Source organism: Callorhinchus milii, unplaced genomic scaffold, assembly GCF_018977255.1.
Source record: "Callorhinchus milii isolate IMCB2004 unplaced genomic scaffold, IMCB_Cmil_1.0 Scaffold8, whole genome shotgun sequence".
In the NCBI taxonomy this organism is placed as follows: domain Eukaryota; kingdom Metazoa; phylum Chordata; class Chondrichthyes; order Chimaeriformes; family Callorhinchidae; genus Callorhinchus; species Callorhinchus milii.
In genome coordinates this window covers 491934-514630 of record NW_024704749.1, presented here as the reverse complement: position 1 = coordinate 514630, position 22697 = coordinate 491934, and the positions used below count along the sequence as shown (strand labels likewise).

The 22697-nt window shown below is 44.0% G+C and overlaps 2 protein-coding genes across 2 annotated transcripts in view; one reads left to right on the top strand and one right to left on the bottom strand.

Moving 5' to 3' along the window:
- ddx51 (DEAD (Asp-Glu-Ala-Asp) box polypeptide 51) overlaps positions 1 to 2228 on the bottom strand; it is a 36238-nt gene extending 34010 nt beyond the window's left edge. Inside the window, exons 1-2 of the mRNA XM_042337332.1 lie at positions 2203 to 2228; positions 1 to 328 (exon numbers count right to left, since the gene is read on the bottom strand). Coding sequence (XP_042193266.1) covers positions 1 to 328; positions 2203 to 2228 — 354 coding nt within the window. The remainder of the gene's footprint in view (positions 329 to 2202) is intronic.
- Positions 2229 to 12808: 10580 nt separating this feature from the next.
- LOC103190609 (stromelysin-3) overlaps positions 12809 to 22697 on the top strand; it is a 66651-nt gene continuing 56762 nt past the window's right edge. The window contains exon 1 of the mRNA XM_042337441.1: positions 12809 to 12938. Coding sequence (XP_042193375.1) covers positions 12852 to 12938 — 87 coding nt within the window. The 5' untranslated portion in view covers positions 12809 to 12851. The remainder of the gene's footprint in view (positions 12939 to 22697) is intronic.

Here is a 22697-nt window from a genome sequence, read left to right as displayed (position 1 = left end):
GGGGGCTTTGCTGCCTTCCTCTGGACAGTTCAATGCTCGGCCATCAGTTTCCTCTCCGCGCTCTTGAGGATCATTCAGCAGATACTCTGTTTTCCTTCTCCTTTTCCCTGAGCTTTTCGTCTGGTCATTTGCTTCTCGTTTCCTCGGAGTTGTTTGGCTGTGCGCACCTGCCACCGGCCCACAGCGCGGGCCTCCCGCCTCCCCCGGGGCCGCGGGGCTGACCCCCGGCTGCTGCCTGGCCCTGACCTGCTGGTGAAGCCGCTGCAGCAAAGCCCGAGCGCGGGTCTCACTGTCACCGTCACCGACACTTTCCTCATCGCCGCAAAACCTGACAGTGAAGAGAGACGTTCAGGAGAAGGACCGGAGACCGACAATCACTCCGCGGCAACACAAGCGGCTGCAACCCGGGGGGGGGGGGCACCGGGGGGGGGGGCACCGGGGGGGGGGCACCGGGGGGGGCACCGGGGGGGGGGGGGGGGCACCGGGGGGGGGCACCGGGGGGGGGCACCGGGGGGGGGGGGGCACCGGGGGGGGGGGCACCGGGGGGGGGGCACCGGGGGGGGGCACCGGGGGACTCCATCCCGCAGTCCCTCCACCTCGCCCCCTCCCTTGTCACCTTCAAAACCCATCTCAAGACCCTCCTCTTCGATTGTGCTTTCGATCATTCTGCTTCCCCCCCTGCCCCGATCCCGACCCCCGGAAATTCTCTCTGTTCAGCACCTTGAGACATCCTCCCAACCTGAAAGGCGCTTTACAAATGTAATTTTGTTGTTGTTGTTGTAGTATGCTCGCCTCACAAGTGAGGAGACCCGTGTTCGATTCCCAGGCAGGGGATGTTGGATACTCCTAGAATAAATTGACAATGAACAAAAGGGGCAATAAGAAGAAGGGCAGGAAGTACAGAAGGCACTGGGAGTGGGTCACAGTATGGATTAGAGTGGATTAATAAAGTGGATTATTGAGAGTTTGGATTGACAAATAAAAAAGCTGCTAACACAGCCTTGATTTGCATTGACTTATATTACAAGGTGTCAAGAGTGAACTGAATTTGGACTGAATTGGACCACGAGATTGGAAGCCGAATTAAAGAAACAACATGCAGACTGGAACAAAAGAATATGAGGCCACAGTGAGGTGCAAATACCAAGGCCATTGAAGTTAAGTGGCAACCTGAGGCATAATTGGAACCGGTTTGAATGGTATTTGCCTTAGCCAGCAATATGCTGCAGCTGCCAAGAAAACATGATAAGGCGCTATATCAAATGCAAGGATTATTATTATTATTATTATTATTATTATTATTATTATTATATAAACAGCAAGATAACAGCAAGCTGCTATTATTCTAAATGCAGCAGGGGGAGATTCTAGAAAATACTCTGAGACCCTGGAAAGGGCTATAGACATGGCTTTAGATTATATAATGAATATTATGAGAGAAAGGTGTTATGGACAGAACAATATAATCGTTGACAGGTATAAGTTTAGCACAAGAAAACAAGGGCCTGCGGAACCATGTGCCCAATATTTTGCTGAATTATGGTCACTCAGCAAAACATCCAAAATGGGGCCCTGAAGGAGAAATGATTAAAGATCAAATTGTGATCGGGATTAAAGACGGCATAATAAGGAGCAAGCTTCTGAAACAGGAAGACTTGAATTTACAGCAAGCGGGACAAATAATAAACATAGAAGAAATGCTTGTAGCTCATAGGAAAGAGTTTGGGGAATGGGGAACTAGAGATGGAAATAGATAAACTGGCTGGGGAAGGAGCTGGAATAACACAGATGAAGAATACGGAGCACAGCCAGTATACAGACCTAGAGAAAGATATATAACAAGAAGACACGTGAGCAATGTGGACAAGAACACCCTTCCATCCCTCTCTCTCACTGAAAATCCTCCTGGTCTACTGCCCCCCTAAGCCCCCCGGCTCCTTCTTTTCTGACATCTCTACTCTCCTCTCTTCCCTGTCCCTCTGCTCCGAGCGCCTGCTCATAATGGACAATTTCAACCTCCACCTAAACTCCCCTTGCACCAATTCTTCTGACTTCACTGCCCTCCTCTCCTCCCTAAACCTCACCCTTCACATCAATTCACAGACCCACAACCTCATCATCACCCATGGCCTTGACATTTCCGACCTGAGCATAGTGGACAAGGCCATCTCGGACCACTTCCTCATCTCCTTCTCCTCCCACATTCCTCTCTCCAAGCCGTCAACCATACTCTACTGCCCGTGGAAAAGACTCCCCCCTGAGACCCTCACAAAGGCCCTCACATCCTCAAATATCCTATCCTTCTGGCCTTCTACCCGCAGAGATCCTGAAGCAGCTGTCCAGCTGCTCCATGATCGCCTCTCCTTCACCTTCAACTCTCTTATCCGCATGAAATCAAGGACCATCTCCAAACCCACCCGATCCCCCTGGCACAACAACCAGCTTCGCTCCCTAAAAACTCAAACCGGCTGCTCAAGCGCAGATAAATAAATAAATAATCCTTGCATTTGATACAGCGCTTTTCACGTCGGGAGGACGTCCCAAAGTGCTTCACAGAACACACTGTAAAGTGAATTGACTGTATATTTGTGGGCGAACGCGGCAGCCAATTGCGCACAGCAATGTCCCACAAACAGTCGTAGATTGAAAATGACCAATTTATTATTGTTTTGTTTTTTTGGAGGGATTATTATTAGGCTCTGTGTGGAGTAAGGAAACTTGCCCAAGGTTTTCCTGCCTGGAATTGAACTCAGGTCTCTCACTTGCAAAGCGAGTGCTGTAACCACTGAGCTACAGGACTCCAGATGGCAGAAAACTGCCCTGACAGTTCACCACCAACTGTGGCTCGAGCATCTCCACAGCTACCGCTGTTCTTTGACCTGCGCGAAAACGGCTTCTACTCCAACATCATCTTGGAGTCAAAAAACAATCCCAAAGTCCTTTATTCCACCACCCACTACCTCCTCCATGCCCCCCCTCAGGCCTCCTCAATCTTCACATCCAATGCCAAGTGCGAGGAGGTCATGGATTTCTTTTCATCCAAAATACATAATGAGGCTCCAGCCTCATCCACCTGCCTCTTATCACCCACCACCACCCTCTCTCCATCCCCCTCACCCTCCCCATCAGCAGCTACTACCACGACCCCCATCCTACATTCCTTCTTCCCCATCCCTCCTTCCTCTCACCCACCATCACCTCAATGAAACCCACCACCTGCTGCTCAACCCCCTCCCCACCAACTTACAGGTCACCCATCTCCCTCTCCTCTGCCCACTACTGGCTGACGTCATCAACCAGTCCCTCTCCTCTGGATCAGTCCCTGCCCCTCTCAAAACTGCTGTCATCACTGCCCTCATCAAAAAACCCTCCCTAGATCCCTCAAACCCCAGCCATTCCCACCCTCTTTCAAACCTGCCCTTTCTCACAAAAGTCCTAGCATGTGTTGTTGCACGCACACCTCTCCTCCCACTCCCTCTTCGAACCCCTCCAGTCTGGTTTCCCCCCACAGTACAGAGACTGCGCTTGTAAAAGTCACAAACGACATCCTGGCTGCCTATCCCAGAGAGGATTGACTTCAAGATCCTCACCCTTGTCTTCAAGTCCCTCCACTCCTCTGCACCCCCCGACCTCTCTGACTTCCTCTCTCCTCAAAACAGTGCCCGTTGGGTTTGTTCCACCGGGTCTGGCCTCGTCCTCGTCCCCGTCCCCCGAGTACTTCGCTCCACCCTCGGTGGCCGTGCCTTCAGCCACTGTGCCCCGAGGCTCTGGGATCCCTTCCTCACTCCCTTCCCCTCGCCCCTCTCTTCCTATTTTCAGGTCTCTGCTGAAGACCTTTCTTTTTGACCACACCTTTGGTCACCTTCCTCCCACTCCCCCTGGCCCCTCCCCCTCCCCTGGCTCCTCCCCTGGCTCCTCTCCCTCCCCTGGTTCCTCCACTTCCCTGGCACCTCCCCTCCCCCAGCTCCTCCCCTCCCCCGGCTCCTCCCCCCTGGCTCCTCCTCATGGCTCCTCCCCTCCCCTGGCTCCTCCCCCTCCCTTGGCCCCTCCCCCTCTCCCTGGCTCGGCCCCAGGATTCGTTACTGTGAAGCTCTGAGACGCCGTCCCGTGTGGAGGGCGCTATATACATCTAAGTCGTTGTTGTTGCTGTGTTTGAGACTTGGAGAACCACAGAGAGAAATGATGGAAACAGGAAAAGGAAGATTAGTGACATACAACAGGTGACATTGAAATCGTAGGAAGAGCAGAAATAGAAACCAGGTATAAAAATAAAGTATATACAATGCCATTTTACATTGTGAAAGTACAGGCGGACACATTGTTGAGTCTACAGGATATAAGTAAAAAGGGACTGTTGAAAAGAATACAAAATGCGAGGAAAGAAGAAAACAAAAGATTAGAAATGGAGGAAATAATAGGAAAATACAAACAAGTTTTGGGGAAAAGAAGGGTTAATGAAAGGGGAGTATGAAGATAAGGATAAAGGACAATGTAAAACCGATAATACAGCCACTGAGATAAATACCTGAAGCCATGAAAGAAAGAAAGAAAGAAAGAAAGAAAGAAAGAAAGAAAGAAAGAAAGAAAGAAAGAAAGAAAGAAAGAAAGAAAGAAAGAAAGAAAGAAAAAAAAAAAAAAAAAAAAAAAAAAAAAAAAAAAAAAAAAAAAAAAAAAAAAAAAAAAAAGAAAGAAAAGAAAGAAAGAAAGAAAGAAAGAAAGGAAAGAAAGAAAGAAAGAAAGGAAAGGAAGAAAGAAAGAAAGAAAGAAAGAAAGAAAGAAAGAAAGAAAGAAAGAAAGAAAGAAAGAAAGAAAGAAAGAAAGAAAGAAAGAAAGAAAGAAAGAAAGAAAGAAAGAAAGAAAGAAAGAAAGAAAGAAAGAAAGAAAGAAAGAAAGCGTGCGACACGTGGGCCAGATATCAAAACAAGCAGAGGCACAAGCCAAACATGTGGCACGAGAAACCACAGCAAGCTGGGACAGAGATAGGAACAGACTAGTTTTACCACAAAGAGAAACTGTCTTGTAGCCGTGGATTACACATCATGTTATTTTGTTTTTGCTGAACTACCTGACACGACTGCAGGAACCGTAATATACAAAACAATGGGGATTTTTGCAACTTATGGAATATCAGAAATAGCGATAAGTGACAATGGACCACAATTTGTAAATGAAAAATATAGGACATTTACAAAGGACCGGGGAATGAAGCACAGAACAGCATTCCCGGGATATCCACAGAGCAATGGGGTGGTGGAGAGAACAATGCAAACATTCAAGAAAATGTTGAAGAAGGTAGAAAATGCAAAAGAAAATAAACTGTTAGCAATTGACGTACAGAAACACACCAATACAAATGAAAGATCACCAGCACAAATGTTAATGTCAAGGCAATTAAGGGACAGATTAATATGCGGAGAAAACAGATTAAAACTGCAACTGCAAAGAAAGAATAGAAATACAAAACAAAAGGCAGAAGGTGAAAAGAAAAGCTTTGAAATAAAGGAGATGGTTTGGGTGTGGTTCAGAAAGAGGAATATTAAAACAGAGCGGTGGCCAAAAGGGAAAATAGTGAAACCAGATAAATAACCAAGATCATATTGGATAGAAGACAATAAAGGAAACAAATAGAGAAGAACGTCGTGGAGATGAGAAAGTGAACTACACATGACAAGAGGATGAACAGCAAGAGATAACCAAAGATAGACCAGAGGAAAGAGAGACAGAAAGGACAAGATTGAGAAGAAAGATTAGATGACCAGCTAGATTAATAGAAGGTTAAAGAAAAACTGAAGCCAAACTGTTGGATAATAATAATAATAATAATAATAATAATAATAATAATGCATACTCCTTTAAGAGTAAATTGACAAATAACAGAAGGGCCAATATTGAGAAGGGCAGGAAGTACAGAAGGCACTGGGAATGGGACACAGTATGTGGTTTAAAGTGGATTATTGAGGTGGATTATTGAGGTGGGTTATTGAGGTGGGTTATTGAGGTGGGTTATTGAGGTGGATTATTATTGAGGTGGATTATTGAGGTGGGTTATTATTGAGGTGGGTTATTATTGAGGTGGATTATTGAGGTGGGTTATCGAGGTGGGTTATTGAGGTGGGTTATTGAGGTGGATTATTATTGAGGTGGGTTATTATTGAGGTGTGTTATTGAGGTGTGTTATTATTGAGGTGGATTATTGAGGTGGGTTATTATTGAGGTGGGTTATTGAGGTGGATTATTGAGGTGGGTTATTATTGAGGTGGGTTATTGAGGTGGATTATTATTGAGGTGGGTTATTGAGGTGGATTATTGAAGTGGGTTATTGAGGTGGATTATTATTGAGGTGGATTATAGAGGTGGGTTATTATTGAGGTGGGTTATTGAGGTGGATTATTATTGAGGTGGGTTATTGAGGTGGGTTATTATTGAGGTGGGTTATTGAGGTGGATTATTATTGAGGTGGATTATAGAGGTGGGTTATTATTGAGGTGGGTTATTGAGGTGGGTTATTATTGAGGTGGGTTATTGAGGTGGATTATTATTGAGGTGGGTTATTGAGGTGGGTTATTATTGAGGTGGGTTATTGAGGTGGATTATTATTGAGGTGGCTGCTAACACACCCTTGATTTGGATTGAGTTATATTACAGAGTGAAATACTGGGTAAGTTTCCTTACTCCACATGCCTCTGTTTTCCTCGCAGTAAATAGGAAACCGATTGTTAGTCAATTGATGGATCGCTTTCTGGGGTAATAATCCCTTTTTAAAAAAATGCGGTCACTCAATCCATGACTGTTTGGGGGATACTACTGTGTACAATTGGCTGCCACATTTTGCCCACAAAATATACAGTGAATTCACTTTACAGTATATTCTGCTAAGCACTTTGGGATGTCTTGAAGACGGGAAGAGGTACGATTTCAAATGCAAGGCTTATTATTAATATATAACAAATCATGAATCATTTCTATGTGTGGACAAATGGTGGCTTTTTCTTGATTGATGACTTGCCCTTTTGCTATGGAAGTTGTAAGACCAGACTTAATGCAGCATTATTCTGTTGTTCTTGTAAGAACTGGGAATAAACTGTCTTGAGGGTTATATCTATTTCAGGGGATGACCTATCTCTTACCAGTAAGTTCCCCCCTCCCCACTTTTCAGGAGGTTACACTGGGAACCACACCCTTTCCCTTATGTTACATGGAGGGTTCCCCCATTCTACTTTCCCCAGTGAGCCAGACCTGTTGGTCTAAATGTTTTCCCTTTTCATTTTCCGGGGATGGAATCGGGGTGTGAAGATAGAATATAGAAGATAGAAGAGGAAAATATCCCCTAATGTGTTTGTGGTACGTTGACTCCAGTAGGGTGGAGAAATGTGGCCAGTCCCGAGTCAGGAGGACCGGGAACGGGAGCCAGGGGGAGTGACACTCCCATGGGTATCTGAGCCGGTTAAACACCCAAACAAAGGGTTTCTCTTTGAAGTCAAACATTTAGTTTTAAATTCTAGTGAAATTTCCTTGTTTGGGTAGGTGGCAAGAATGGCATTTCAGGCCTTGCATATCAGTAATTGATCATGTAATTAATGCACTTGCCTCATGGAACCTATTTCATGTTAATTGGTTATTTAATTCATAAATCATCAAGTTGGTAAGACTAAAGAATCTCTTTGATTTTTAAACAAAGGCTTCTTGCTCTCTGCGGTCTACTAAACATTGATGGACTCACTGGTATTTGGATGTTTATGTACTTACTCCCACATAAATGCCATACCATTAACTTATTTTATCCTTCATTGGCTTCTCTGAAGAACTGCAGTTATTTACTATGGAACTGACCCTCCAGCTCCTTTAGACAGTAAAGCTTCAGTGTTCACAACATTTGAAAGTTATTTTCAGATCTGTTGACAATGATTTTTTAAGTATCTCATGAGTTTCTTTTAAATCTACTACTTAAATTAATTCAGGAAACAGAAGCTTGTCTAATATCTTCTAATCCTTTGTTCTATAATCCTATACGAAGAGCAGAGTTGGGCCAAATTTGGCAGAAATCCATGTTCATTCACTGCAAAACTGAATTATGACTCGGAAGCTGACATTGATGTAAACCATATCAAAGCACATGTGGAGTTTGGCCGTATAGGAACAGAAAGACAACTTAAAAGTACCATCTAAATCTCTGTTCACCACTATAAAGGGATGTAACTCCTCACAATGAACCTGATGAAAAACAGTTGTAATCACAAGACTACTGTCAAGTCAGGCTTCTGTGAATTAGTTTGTTTTCTAAAGCTTAATGCTCAAATTCCATTGTGTTTTTAAACAGCAGCTAGATGTATTGATTTATTAGTTGTGGTTCCTGTGTCTTAAAGAACTGTTGCTGTTCTTTTGTAAACTTTTTTTGTAAAAGATCCTGCACTGATTAACCAGAAATAGTCTGATATTTAAAATTATTGGCGATGTATGAAATGCCCATTTCCAAGTTGTCCATTCATTCTTGTATCTTGCAGGCATGTTCATTTTGTCAATAAGTTTAAATGCTTGTCTGGGAACAGTTGTATTGAAGTGTTCACTCAAGCTGATGTTTTTGACAGATATAAAGTGAAAAGCAGGAACCTTTTCTAGTCAGGGACATGGGTCATTCTGACTACAGGCAAAATAGGCAGCTGAGAGTTCAATGTTGATCAACTTGCTGGGGGCAGCAGATTTATGGGAAAAGTTGACAAACTGAGCTGGTGTCAGACCCCAGGGGCACATAACCCATGGATGCCTTTATGGCGAAGTTGCAGATAGGGAGGAGGAAGATCATGGAACAGTCACTGCCTCATGCACAATGCTGAGATCTCCAAGTTTCAGGGTAAGTGTTCGAAATTATTGAAAAACTGTGATGAGATCCCTTATATCCAAGAAGCCGACAGCCTGTGACTGAAGCTTTATCCAGTACAAAGAGGGCAAAGAGTGCAAGCAACAAGTCCGAAGAGAAAAGCAAAATGATCAACATTAAACCCTCAGCTATAAAGAGCAGCAGCAATAGCAGTATTAACAAACCCAGCAAAACGCCCAGAATACCAAGTCTCTGATTCCTCATGAGCATCCGCACTTGGGCATCACCACTTGTAGTACAAACACTCCACATTAACACTCAATAAACACAGGGCCACCAAGCCCACTTCTCAGCGCCTTGTCAATAAGACACTATAAGAGAGGCAGTTATTTGGGGGCCGAGCGCAGCCTCTCCAGCTGTCTTGTCAGCCAACCTGACCCTCAGGTCCTCAGCTGAACCCAGCAATCAGGGTTCTTCAAAGCTTCTTCAAAGGTTTACTAGGCGGGGGGTGGGGGCAGGGATGAAGGGCCCAAATTCACCCAGCGAAAGCCCCCCCAGTGAGCTGTGACTGACCTCATCACTAAGGTGGTAAGAGGGGTTGCCTAGGGCAGCAGATTGTATTGAGTGGCCTCTGGTGAGGGAGGTGTAAGCACTGTCAGAGCAGTTCAGGAATTTGTACTCCACACACACCTAGAGCTGAACAGGAACCCAGTTATTAGTCGATTGGCAGGTTGCTCTCCGGGGGTAATAATCCCTCAAAAAAATTCAATCAAAAAAATTAAATAATAATAATTTGGTCACTATAACTTGGTTTGTGGGACACTGCTGTGCGCAATTAGCTGCTGCGTTTCACCCACAAAATACAGTCAATCCACTTTACAATATGTTCTGTGAAGCACTTTGAGACATCTCAGTGACATGATAAGGTGCAATATCAAATGCAAGAATTATTATCTTTACTTTAATATTAATAATACATGAATTTGAAATAGTGCCTTATCATGTAGATTTGTTTTTGAAGGAATTGTCACTATAGGGCTGGACTCAAAGGGGCACTTTTATCCCACATCCAGAAAAATTAAAACAGCTTCTATTTCTTGTTGGGGATGTGGTTTGTTATCATTGGGGTTTGCTGTTCCTAACTCAGTTTGAAGGGTATTATTCTTTCTTTTGATTACAAATCTTGTGTCTCAGAGACGTCAGCAGTGGTTGAAAACTGGTTGGCAAAAAAACTTGACAATTTGAGGCATTTTACAGCACTTTGCTGAAGCTGCTTCGGTTGCCTTTTTACATCTCCTTCAGTATCTGGTGTTGTGCATCACAGCTAAAAAATAAAATTGGGTTAGAAAAATCTTATTAAAAATTCTAAAGTAATGTTTCAAATAATGCATGCTCACTAAAATCATAACTTCAGTTTCTAATTTCTCATTACTCTTGTTATTGGTGACACTGTTAAAGTTTGTATATTGTACTGTGGAGAATGCAGGCTGTTGGACGTCAGTCTATGCAAATTCATAGAATCATAGAATGTTACGGCACAGAAGGAGGCCATTCGGCCCATCGAGTCTGTGCAGCTCTTTGACAGAGCGTCACTTTCACTAACCCCACTCACCAGCTTTCTCCCCATAACCCCACAAACCCGTCTTCCCCAGATACCTATCCAGTTGTTTTGCAAAATAACTAAGTTACCATTTTGACCGTTGCTTAACTATATAAACATCCATTTTCTTTCAAAACAAACTAACGGCACTCACACTAATTGTCATTTGTACACTTTCCTTTTTCAAACGTGATACCAGATTGATGACAACTTATAAAGAAAAAACTGCACAATCTCTGAATTCTGGAGAATCCAAATAAGCAATTTTATAGACTTTAGCAGATCATCCAAATCAGCGTAACACACTCTTTCAAAAAGATTCACCTCATGCATGTACTCACATAACTATACATAGCACCAGGATTTATCCTGATCACCTTATTTATAATGAAAGGCTCCAGTTATGGAGTGATCAATTCCATGATATCTGGCTCATGCTACTTATTACTGTTGTTTATAGACTAACCCTTTAATAATAAAAGAACCGCAAAAGGCGATCCAATAATCAACTAACAAATGGGTTCCTAGTTACTGGGTGGTTTAGTAGCTTGGGGCGTCCTCCCCATATGAAATCTATGGATTATGAAATCCAAGAGGACTTAGACAGATTGGTAAAATGGGCAGAAACGTGGCAGATGAGGTTTAATGTAGAGAAATGCGAAGTGTTGCATTTTGGTGGGAAGAATAAGGAGAGGCAGTGTAAGCTGATGGTACAATCATAAAGGGGGCAAATGAACAGGGAGACCTGGGGGTCCACATCAGCAAATCTCTGAAGGTGGCCGGACAGGTAATAAAGCTGTTNAAAAAGCAAACGGGATACTCGGCTTTATAAACAGGGGCATAGAATTCAACAGTCAGGAAGTTATGTTGAATATTTATAAGATGCTGTTAGGCCTCAGTTGGAGACTGCGTTCAGTTGTGGGCACCGCACTTTAGGAAAGATGTTGGGGCATTGGAGAGGGCACAAAGGAGGTTTACCCGATGGTACCAGGAATGAAGGACCTTAGCTATGAGGAGAGATTAGCGAAACTAGGATTATTCTCCCTGGAGCAGAGAAGATTAAGAGGGGATTTAATAGAGGTTTTCAAGATCATGAGAGGATTTGATGGGTTGAACCGGGAAAAACTGTTTCCATTGGCATGTGGGTCAGTAACCCGAGGAACCGATTTAAGAGAGTTGGTAAAAGAAACAGAGGGGAGGTGAGGAAAACATTTTCACCAGTGAGGTGTTGGGATCTGGAATGCATTACCTGAAAGGGTAGTGGGAGCCGATTCAATAACAACTTTTAAGAGAGAAGTAGATGGGTATTTGGGGAGGACAGGATGCAGGGCTATGGAGAGAAAGGTGGGATTGAGTTGGAAGCTCTTTTAGGAGCCTGGATGGGCTGAATGGCCTCTTTCTGCGCTGTATGATTCTATAATTCTATGAAATGTAAATTTGTTGTTGTTGTGGTGGTATCACATTTACATTTACGCAGTGCACTTCACATCAAGAGGATTTCCGAATGTGCTTAACATTACTGTCTGTTTATTTGATTTGAGATGTCATAGCATTCGATTTTGAGGATTTGAAGTGTCTGAAAAAATATATAAAATTATTGTAATAATAACAATAATAATAGTACTATAATTGCATTTTTATTCATGTTATACTGTCACCTTTTCTTGATACTAATATGTGTAAACTAGTAATATTAATAGGAAACGTACCTCTGTGCTTTGTTTTTGATAAATACTGATTTGTTTGTGGCATCAGGTCATTAGTATAGTTCTGATATTGTTACTATTGCATTGATTGGTTTCATCCTTTTGTTCATGTGTAAGTTCAGATGCCAGTGTAATGGTGCAAGTGTTATAGCGTTACAATTATTACAAGTAGCTCACAAGTATCACTGTATTACCAACAGTACTGTACTGGCACTATTATTTAGTTATACTACCCTTAGAGTATACTATTATAATGTTGTCTGTATAGTTGCTAATAAGGCACTGGCATTATCACAGCGTTACCAGCTCTCTGGTGAATGGCTTGTTCAGGGGATTTGAGGTTTCTGTGAAAAAAACGACCTAAAAACGACAGATTTAGACTAAGCCTAATTGTCCCACGTCTCAATCAGTAACTCCTCATTTTTGGCTGGGAAAGAAACTGGGCATATGCTGAGTAAACAGCCCGTGTTCCACAAGGGTTAATACAGTAAAGAGAAACTGACGGTAGCCACGTGACAGTGAAAGCTGTGAATCCAACCCACAATCTGTGTCGGAATCAGAACAAAGCGTCCGAGGGTCAGGGAGCAGATCAGCTCCTCCAGCTCCAGCTCCAGCTCCAGCTCCAGCTCCAGCTCCAGCTCCAGCTCCAGCTCCAGCTCCAGCTCCAGCTCCAGCTCCAGCTCCAGCTCCAGCTGCAGCTCCTCTTCAAACGTGACTCTCGCAGCACACCATGCTGTCCCGGGCTGTGCTGGGCACCCTGCTGCTGTGGACCAGCGCACTGCCAACTCCCACAGGTCACCCCCAGGAGAACACCAGGGTAAGGCAATCCCTTCTGCATGTTACACTTCAGGTCGGTTATCGGTTTGAGAAGGACTGTTTAGTTTGAAGAATATTTGCCAATGTCAAATTGGCAAATTGTCAGGATGACCAAATAGTTGTGATACTATTACAATGGTTAGTAAGTCTTAAAGGAATGATGTTTTTTTTTAGATAAGAGGGTGTTAGTTATCATGACTTTTGGTTGTGGATCGGGCAATTGTTTCCCCAACTGAAAGTGCAAGTTTGCGGATAGTTGAAGTTGCTCATTTCTAAAGTTGCAACAATAACGTGAGTTTCTGAAGCATCAAGTTGCATTAATTAAAAGGCAAAATACTGCAGCTGCTGGAAATCTGAAATGAAAACAGAAGTAAAATGCTTCTAAAATGCTAAAATGCTAATCAAGTTGATGACCTTTGGTCACTTTCCTCTCTCCATAGATACTGCATGACCTGCTGAGTGTTCCCAGGACTTGATTTTATTTCAAGTTGCATTAATTATTTAGTGTTTAACTTTTTACATCATCCTTCAACTTTTGTTCTACGCTTACAATTGCTAAGTGTATTTTTTTATGAAGAGCCTTGAAATGAAATACCTGATGAGCTGCTTTTGATATTTTTAAGCTCATGTTTAGCACAAACGTTTTGACTGGCATGTTCTCTTTTACTTTGGACCACTTGGGGTATGAGTTCCAGCATATGTTAAACTTTATTTGTGCCATCCTATGCCCTTCCTCTCCCAATCACCTCCCAACAAAGCCAAGAGCTCAAACAATTTCACCATTTCATCACATCTTTCATTGTAATTCCCTCTGGCATAGCCACAGGCAGGCTTCAGTCAGCCAGTCTGGCATCTCCGCCTATCTCAGCCCACACTGACAAAGGAGACATTGATATCGGCAATAGGTACAGGAGGCACAGGTACTGACACGTTCCCTCAGGTATTTGATATACTGGATGATGCTATTTAAAAAAATTAGCTGTAAAAAAGTGAAGAAACAAGACAAAAAAGCTGCGATTGGTAAAAGAAACCTCACAATTAACTATTTATTACTCTGTCAGCAGGGAGTCGAGAACAATTACTTTCTGTACTCAGTCCTAGTTTCCTACTATACTGAAAATACACAGCAACCTGCATTTATATAGTGCCCCTCACACAGGGTAGCTCCCAGAACGCTTGACAATGTCGGAGCATGACATCGAGCTGGGGTGTGATAGGAGGTGATCGCAGGCACTGGTTGAAGAGGAAGGTCTTCAGGGATGATCTGAAGATAGGGGAGGAAGAAGCAAGGTGGAGGGGTAGAGTTTCAGTGTTTCAGGGTGTAGTGGCTGAAAGCGCGGCCACCGAGGTGGAATAGAGGGACATGCAGGAGGCCAGAACCAGTCAAGCAGTGGCAGTGGGTGTAGATTGTGTGATAAGCACGTTGGAGAGTTGGGGGGGGTGAGGTGGGGTGTTCCAGGGCATGAAGGGATTTGAAGATGAGGGTGAGGATCCTGAAATCGATCCATTCGGCAATAGGGAGCCAGTGGAGCCCGGCTAGAGCTGGTGTAATCGGGGTCTGGAGTTTAGTGCAGGTCAGTATGTGGGTGGTAGAGTTTTGGATTGGGTGGATTTTGTGGGTGGTAGAGCTGGGGAGACCGGCGAGGAGGGCATTTGAATAGTTGAGGTGGAAAGTGACTAACCCATGCATGAAGGTTTCGACTGGGGTCAGGTACGGTTGGAGTCGGGCAATGTGGTGGAGGTGGAGGAAGGCGGTCCTGGTCAGGGACCAGATGTGGGGAAGGAATGACAGCTGTGGGTCGAACCTGACGTCCAGGTTACGCACTAGTTCGGTAAGTCTGAGAAATAGGGGAGGTTGAGGTGGTTAGAGCCGCAAAGATGGCTCTTTCCTCCCATCGTGAATTATAATACAATACAATTTATACTTGTTGGGAGGATGACCCAACGTGCTTGACAGTTCTGGCTGGGCACAAGATCTGAGGAGGTGGGGCTGAGTGGGGGAAAGGTAATCAAATGCATGGTCATTCAGGGGTATGTTTTGAGGCATACCTTGAAAAAGAGGGGAGAGAGTGACTCTGGGGAACCAGGGACCTGGGAATGAAGTTCCAGAGTGCAGGCAATAAATGGCTGAAAACCCACCCACCCATCTGTACTGTATGTTGCAGGACTGTAAACTCACATGAAGGCTCCAACACAGTTTAAAAAGGAAACGAGTAAGAGAAATAAAATCAAGGTTGCATGACATCAAGTTTGAGATTTATAAGCCTGTAGATGTCAGCCTGGCTCAGTTGGTAGCGCTGTTGCCTCAGAATCAGAAGGTTGTAGGTTCATCAGTAGCATTTATGTAATTCCCTTCATGTGGGGCAGCATCTCAGAGTTCTTAACAATAGCATGTTTTGAAGCTGAGCCGAGGAGAAAGGACTGTAGGCTGTAGGCATAGTTGAAGAGGAAACTCTTCAAGGTGCCATCTGAAGATACAATGCAATACAAAATACAAAATTACATTTGTACAGCGCCTTTCACCTCGGGAGGATGTCCCAACGTGCTGGACACTCAGGGATTTGGACCCGAACTGGGGGTCGGGATCAGGGAGGGTGGAGGGCAGGGAAGGTAGTGGTAAGAGGTTGGTTGAAGGCTTGGTTGAAGAGGAGTGTTTTGAGGTGCACCTTGAAGGAGGCAAGGGGAGGAAGCGAGGTGAAGGGACTGTGGGATGGAGTTCCATAGGGTGGGGGCAGAGAGGTTGAAGGCCCGGCCACCGATGGTGGTGCAGGCCAGAGCCTGCTGAGCAGAGGGAGTGGACAAGTTGATATGGGGATCAGCAGGTCACATAGATAGGGAGGAACAAGGCCGTGGAGGGCCTTGAAGATGAGGATGACGATTTTGTTTTGAATTCTATCCTCTGCGGGATTGGGAGTCAGTGGAGCCGGGCGAGATTGGAAGTGATGGGGTCATGGAGCCTGGTGCAGGAGAGGACACAAGCTGGGCAAAGAAGGGCAAATACAGGGTGAAGTAGAGGATTCAGTTCAGGAGTTCCAGAGGTTCAGGGCTTATTGGTTGAAAACAAGATTTCAATAGTGGAGCAGAGAGGTCAAGGGATGTGGAGAAGCCCTGAGCCAGCTGAGCAAAGGTGGCAGGTTGAGGAGTGGGTGTGAGCTGGTTGTAGAGGTAGGGAATGATTATGGTATGAAGGTTAGTTTGAGAATCTTGAAACCAATCAGTTTTTTGACAGGGAGGCAATGGAGCTTGATGAGGACTGGGGGATGGGGTGGATGAAGACGATAGGGGGGATGGGGAGGCAGAGCTGGTTGAGGTGGCAATGATTTGGTTCGGTTGGATTTTGTGAATGGTGAGCAAGGGAGACTGTCGAGAAGGGCATTGGAGAAAATAATAATAATTGTTGCATTTTATATAGTGCCTTATCACATCATCGAGATGTCTTAAAGCAGGATATACTGTAAAGTGGATTAACTATGTATTTTGTGGGTTAAACATGGCAGTCAATTTGCAGACAGCAATGTCCCACAGACAGCCATGGAGTGAGCACTGGGAGAAACGCCTTTCTCTATCAAATAGTGCCATGGGATCTTTAACGTCTACCTGAAGAGACAGACCAACAAATACACAGTCACTACACTTTACAGTAAACACTGTAAAGCACCTTGGGATGTTGTCCCAAAGTGAAAGGTGTTGTACCAAGTGCAAGAATTATTTTTGTTTAGATTCTAAGAGGAAAAGAATAGTGTGGGAGAAGTAAGAAGTTCCATAATCCTAATGAAAGGGATAATATAAATAAGACCCATTTTTCCAAACTACAAAATTCATTCACTACATTTTACAGTAAATTATAAGCGTGTAGATGCAGCCTGGATCAGTTGGTAGCACTTTTGCCTCTGAATCAGTGGAGTTATTTGATTGCCCACCCAAAAATCAGTATTCCCAGTGCTGTGTTGGGAGCTTTACAGGCTCCAAGTCAGCTGAATCTCTAACCCTCAAAACAACACAAAACTATGGAGTGGGGTGGGCTGGACTGGGCAATCAAAAGACTCCACTGCTTATTGATAATGCTGACAAACAGGATAATATTTGTCAGCCTATCTCTTAATTGGAATTTATGTTTCCTGTTTATCTTTTGTTCAAAAAACCCTTTTTGCATTTCTTGCATGTATTCAGAGTTTTCAAAACATTTAATTGACATGGTCTCTTTCTGCCCTTTTAGTTTTAAGTTAACTTCATGCATTTTAAGATTGATCTCTCTAGGTCGCCATGGAGATGTTTTCCTATCTGTATCGTGGTCTAGGTCAGGTGGCTGAAATTCATCACATATCACTATGTATACTGATAATTAATAGGCAGTACAGAATATGGCAAGTGGGAGAGTTTATTAGGATACATCGAGAGGTTGCAACATCATAAACCAGGATACAGATAAGTAGATGTGAAGAAACAGGAACCACAAACAGGAACCACATCTACAGATAAGTAGATGTGAAGAAAACAGGAACCACAAACTGGCTTTTTCCTTTAAACTTCATCCTAAGCTGAACCTTTCCACAGCAATTTAGAATTGTAGAATATATGGGACGAAGGTGGAGGAGCAAATCCAATAGAGAAGTGATAATGGGGGACTTCAATTACCCTAACATAGACTGGCAAACTAACAGTGTAAAGGGCAAGGAGGGGCAAGGATTCCTGAAATGTGTGCAGGATAACTTTGTGGATCAATATGTTTCCAGCCCAACGAGGAAAGAAGCAGTGCTGGATCTAGTTCTGGGGAATGAAGTGGAGCAGGTTTCAGTAGGAGAGCATCTGGACACCAGTGATCACAACATCATTAGGTTTAGAGTACTTATTGGAAAGGAACAAGGAGCAATCAAAAGTGAAGGCACTCAACTGGAAGAGGCTAAGTTGAAAAGGGATCTTGCCCAGGTGGACTGGAAACCAAGATTGATGGGTAAAATGGCAAATGAGCAACCAGAGGAAATAGGGATGGGCCAAACACATTCCCACGAGGGGGAAAGGTAGGGCATCCAAAGCTAGAGCTCCCTGGATGACTAAAGAAATTGGGATGAAAATGAAACAAAAAAAGGTTTATGATAAATGTTTGGTTCAAAATACATTAGAGAATCAAATAGAATACAGAAAGTACAGAGAAGAACTGAAAAAGGAAATAAGAGGGGCAAAGAGATTGTATGAGAAAAGATTAGCAGGTAACATAAAAGCGAACACTAAAATCTTCTATAAACACATAAAGAGTAAAAGGACGGTCAAAGCAAGGGTAGGGCTGATCAGGGACCTAAAGAGAAAGCTTTTTGTGGAGGCAGAGGGCATGGCTGAGGTACTGAATGAGTACCTTGCATCTGTCTTCACAAAAGAAGATGCAGCCAATGTCACAGTATCGGAGGAGAGAGTAGGGAAATTGGATAAGATAAAAATAGATAGAAAGGAGGTACTGAAAAGTTTGGAAACGCTCAAGGTAGAAAAGTCACCCGGTCTGGACAGGATGCATCCTAGATTGCTGGAAGCAAGGGTGGAAATAGCGAAGACTCTGGCCACAGTCTTTCAATCCTCCTTGGACACTGGGGTGGTGCCTGAGGACTGGAGGTTGCAAATCTTATTCCCTGTTCAAAAAGGGGGAGAGGGATAAACCTGGTAACTACAGGCCAGTCAGCCTAATATCAATGGTGGAGAAGCTTCTGGAGACTATAATCAAGGACAAAATTAGTTTTCACCTGGGAATTAAGCGCTTCACAGAATATAGTGTAAAGTAAATTGACTGTATATTTTGTGGGCGAAATGTGGCAGCCAATTGCGCACTGCAGTGTCTCACAAACGAGATTATAGTGACCAAATTATTATTTTTATCTTTTTGAAAGCATTATTAGCCCTGGAAGAGCGATCTGCCAATCGACTAACAACCGGGTTCCTACTTACTGCTGGGTAAACAGAGGCGTGTGGAGTAAGGTAACTTGCCCAACTTTTCGAACTGTCTGGGAATCGAACCCAAGACCATCGTCTTGCTTGCGAGGCGAGTGCTCTAACCGCTGAGCTACAAGATTCCACCATATCCTCCACTGTTGGGAAAGTTTTTCTTTACACTAAATGGACGCACAAGTCAACAGTTCAGAATGTAGGCTAGCATTGCTCTACATGTTAAGCAGAGAGCAGTAAATGAATTTCTCACTAAGGGGTTTACGCTAATTGAGATTGGTAAAAATGCCTTATGAGATTAATTAAAAGACTTAAAAATATTAAGCATTGCAAACATAATCTTATACCACTCATCCCAGGAACACTTTGTAGCTACATCTTGAGACCCCTTCTGCAGGTACCTTGCTGTGCAGCCACGCTGGGCATCGAACCGCTCTCTTTCCTCTTCACCTCAGCGCTTGCTGCTTGGTACTGTCAATTCAACTGGACATCTAAATACGGTTGATCCACAGATCTCCCACAAATCCTCTGCTCGGCTTCAAATATATCACATCAACATGATCCACGGTGTCCTGTCTTCACAACATTCCAAATTTGGAATTCTCCATTTAGCATCTTTCCTTATGACCATAGCAGGTTCCTGCTTTCATTCCTTTAAAACATTCTCGCCCAAGACATGCAAAGAGTGTGTGGCATTGGTCTCGGGATTACTTGGGTTGTGTAGAACATGCGCTCGATTGAGCTGTTGTAACTGATGTTGCCGGTGTATGGTGGTGTCCGGGGGGCGTCCTGCTTCCCGGTGTTGTCGGTGTGTGGCGGTGTCCTGCTTGGCCATGGGGGAGCTGGTTGTGTTGTAATCTCACTGGGCTGAGCTGCTGCTCCCAACGTTGCAGATCGTCCGTCATTGGAAGCAGGAGAGGGAGACATCCCTCCCCCTATGTCATCCCAAATATGAGGGCAACATTTGGGTGAGAGCACAAACAGGAGTGGGTTTCGGGGTTTAGGGAAGGCGGGAGGAAATAATAATAATAATCCTTGCATTTGCTGTAGCGTGTTATCATGTCTTTAAGATGTTTCCAAACACTTCACAGAATGTACTGTAAAATGAATTTCCTGTATATTTTGTGGGTGAAACGTGGCAGCCAATTGCACACAGCAAAGTCCCACAAACAGTCATAGATTGAAGTGACCAATTTATTATTATTTTTTGAAGGAATTATTACCCTGGAAAAGTGATCCACCAATCAACTAACAACTCGGTTCGTATTTACTGCTGGTAAGCAGAGGCGTGTGGAGTAAGGAAACTTGCCCAACATTTCGCCCTGCCAGGAATCAAATCCAGGTCTCTCGCTTGCTAGGCAAGTGCTCTAACCACTGAGCTACAGGACTCAAAATGGTTTGAGCTGATTAATATGACATCATTAAGGGCATTTGGAGTGGATGTGCAGATCAGCCATGATCTAATAGAACAGCGAATCAGGCTCGAGGGCCTGAAGGGCCTACTCTTGACCCCATTAGGTGAAGATATGTTGTACTAAACTCTTTGCCATGGCTTGGCCAGTGCAGGGTGCAAGTGTCGATCACCAGCAGAATGTGGGATTACATGTGCGATGTGAGAGGCAATGGTCCAACATAATCAATCTGTAGATTAGTCCAGGGCCTGTCTGGGGGCCTGGGATGTTGTAAAAATGCTGTCTTTGTATTTGAATCAGGATTGAACTGAGCACAGATTAAACAAAAAACAAAATACTGCAGATGCTGGAAACTGAAATAAGAACAGAAGTCGCTGGGATCACTCAGCAGGTGCCTGTTCCTAGTAACTTCTGCTTTGATTACACATTAAACAGTTGGTGCAGTAATGATCAATATCACCTGAACATACCAGCCACTAGGCCATGGGTCTGAGTCTAGAGGAAGTGTATGTTGTGAGGATTGATGTCCTGCTGTTCGGACATTCTGGACCTGGTATAAAAATTGTTTATGCAATGGTTCAGAGATGACCCACAGTTAGTAGTAGAAATGTAAGCCCTGATTACCAGAAGATTTGAAGCATATCGACAATATGGCTTGGGGATGGGTGTCGATGGTTGAATGGCTTTTATTGTTTGTACAATACTCAAGTTTTTGAGCTCCTTGTAAATCGAGGGGTTCACATTGGTGAGGGATTCCCTCAGCGACAGGTGTAGATTGGGGGAAAAACAGATGAGGGCATCCAGAAATCTCCAGGAAAACCTCCACCTTTCATCAGAAAGTCAGCTGTTGCATTTCTGTTCCAATATGGTGCAGTTTCTGTGTGAGCTTTTACCTTATTAACTGCAATTAATCTCTTACGCTGTTGTGCCATACTCAAAATTGCCAGTAATAAAGGTGCCGTGGGAAATGACTTACCAGACAGGGAGTTATTCAGTCAGAGAATTGCGTATGAATCCAGAACAAGGGGGCATCATCTTAAAATGATAGCTTGGCCATTTAGGAGTGAAATCAGGGGCAGTTTTTCACCCGAAGGATAGTGGAAATCTGGAATTCTCTCCCCCAAAAGGCTGCGCATGCTGGATCCATTCATATTTTCAAGACTGAGGTGAATAGATATTTGTTAGGTCAGGGTATCAAGGGATATGGGGCAAGGGCGGGTAATTGGAGTTGAGGTACAGATCAGCCATGATCTTATACAATGGTGGAACAGGCTCGAGAGGATGAATTGCACCGTCCAATGAAACCACAGCAGTGAGTTCAGCCGCTTGCACTGACAAATTGGGTGGGAGTTTTGTAGAGATCTGTATTATTATTATTACTATCTGCAAATCAAGTTCTGGGACATAAATAGAACAAACTATTGACCAAAAGCAGAGGGTAGGTGGCTTTACAGTTATATCACAGCCTTGTGTAGCAGAAGGTCCATCATTGTCAGTTGAACATTGGACATGGCCCCATCCTTCAGACAGAGTCTAATAACCATCCTGTGTGTGTGTGTGTGTGGCGGGTGAATAAGCTGAGGGGTGAGAGCCCCACAATATAGCCCAAAAAGTTATCATTAAATGCTTTTTGCATGCTGAGCAATTGAGTTCCCCTGGGGTCAGGACTCTGGATGCGTCAGAATAGGACACAGTTTCCCATGTTTGTGTTGTAATAAAACTGCTGACAGAGCGAAGTCTGTCGCTGGGGTTAGGAGATAAAAGGACAGTTCCCTATTGGAGGCTGGAGGATGGGGGCTGAGGCAAGAACTCTTTTTAACTCTTCCACTGCCTGAGTACAGACTGGAGTCCACTGCCATTCAATGACCTTATCTAACAGTACATAAAGAGGAACACAAAGGGTTACAAAATCCTCAATAAAGTCACTGCAATATCCCCCCAGTCCCCAAAATGGATGTCACAGAAAAGGGTAAAGGTAGTCACTGGGCAACCTGTACCTTGTGCTCATCTGGGCCACGCCCGTCCTTCCCAATTCGGACGCCCAAAATGTAACTGAATCTTGCGCAATTTGTGCCTTTTTGGGGTTGAGCTTTAGTCCTGCGGATTGTAGCAATTTTAAAAGTTCATGCAACAATTGGATGTGTGACTCCATGTCTGGTGGATGGAGCAGTAAGCCATCCGGTGGAAGGCAGTGGAAGAGTTAAAAAGAGTTCTTGCCTCAGCCCCCACCCTCCAGCCTCCAATAGGGAACAGCCTTTTTATCTCCAAGCAATACAGTTTTTGTAGATATGGGGATCAAGTTTGAATTTCAATCTGTCCCTTCATTTCACCACAATCATGCTTATGTTCAGCAAAAGCTGCCCTGTTAGTGGTTAGTAGTCAGGGATAAGTGGAGGTGGTGACATTCCCTTCTCCTTTTC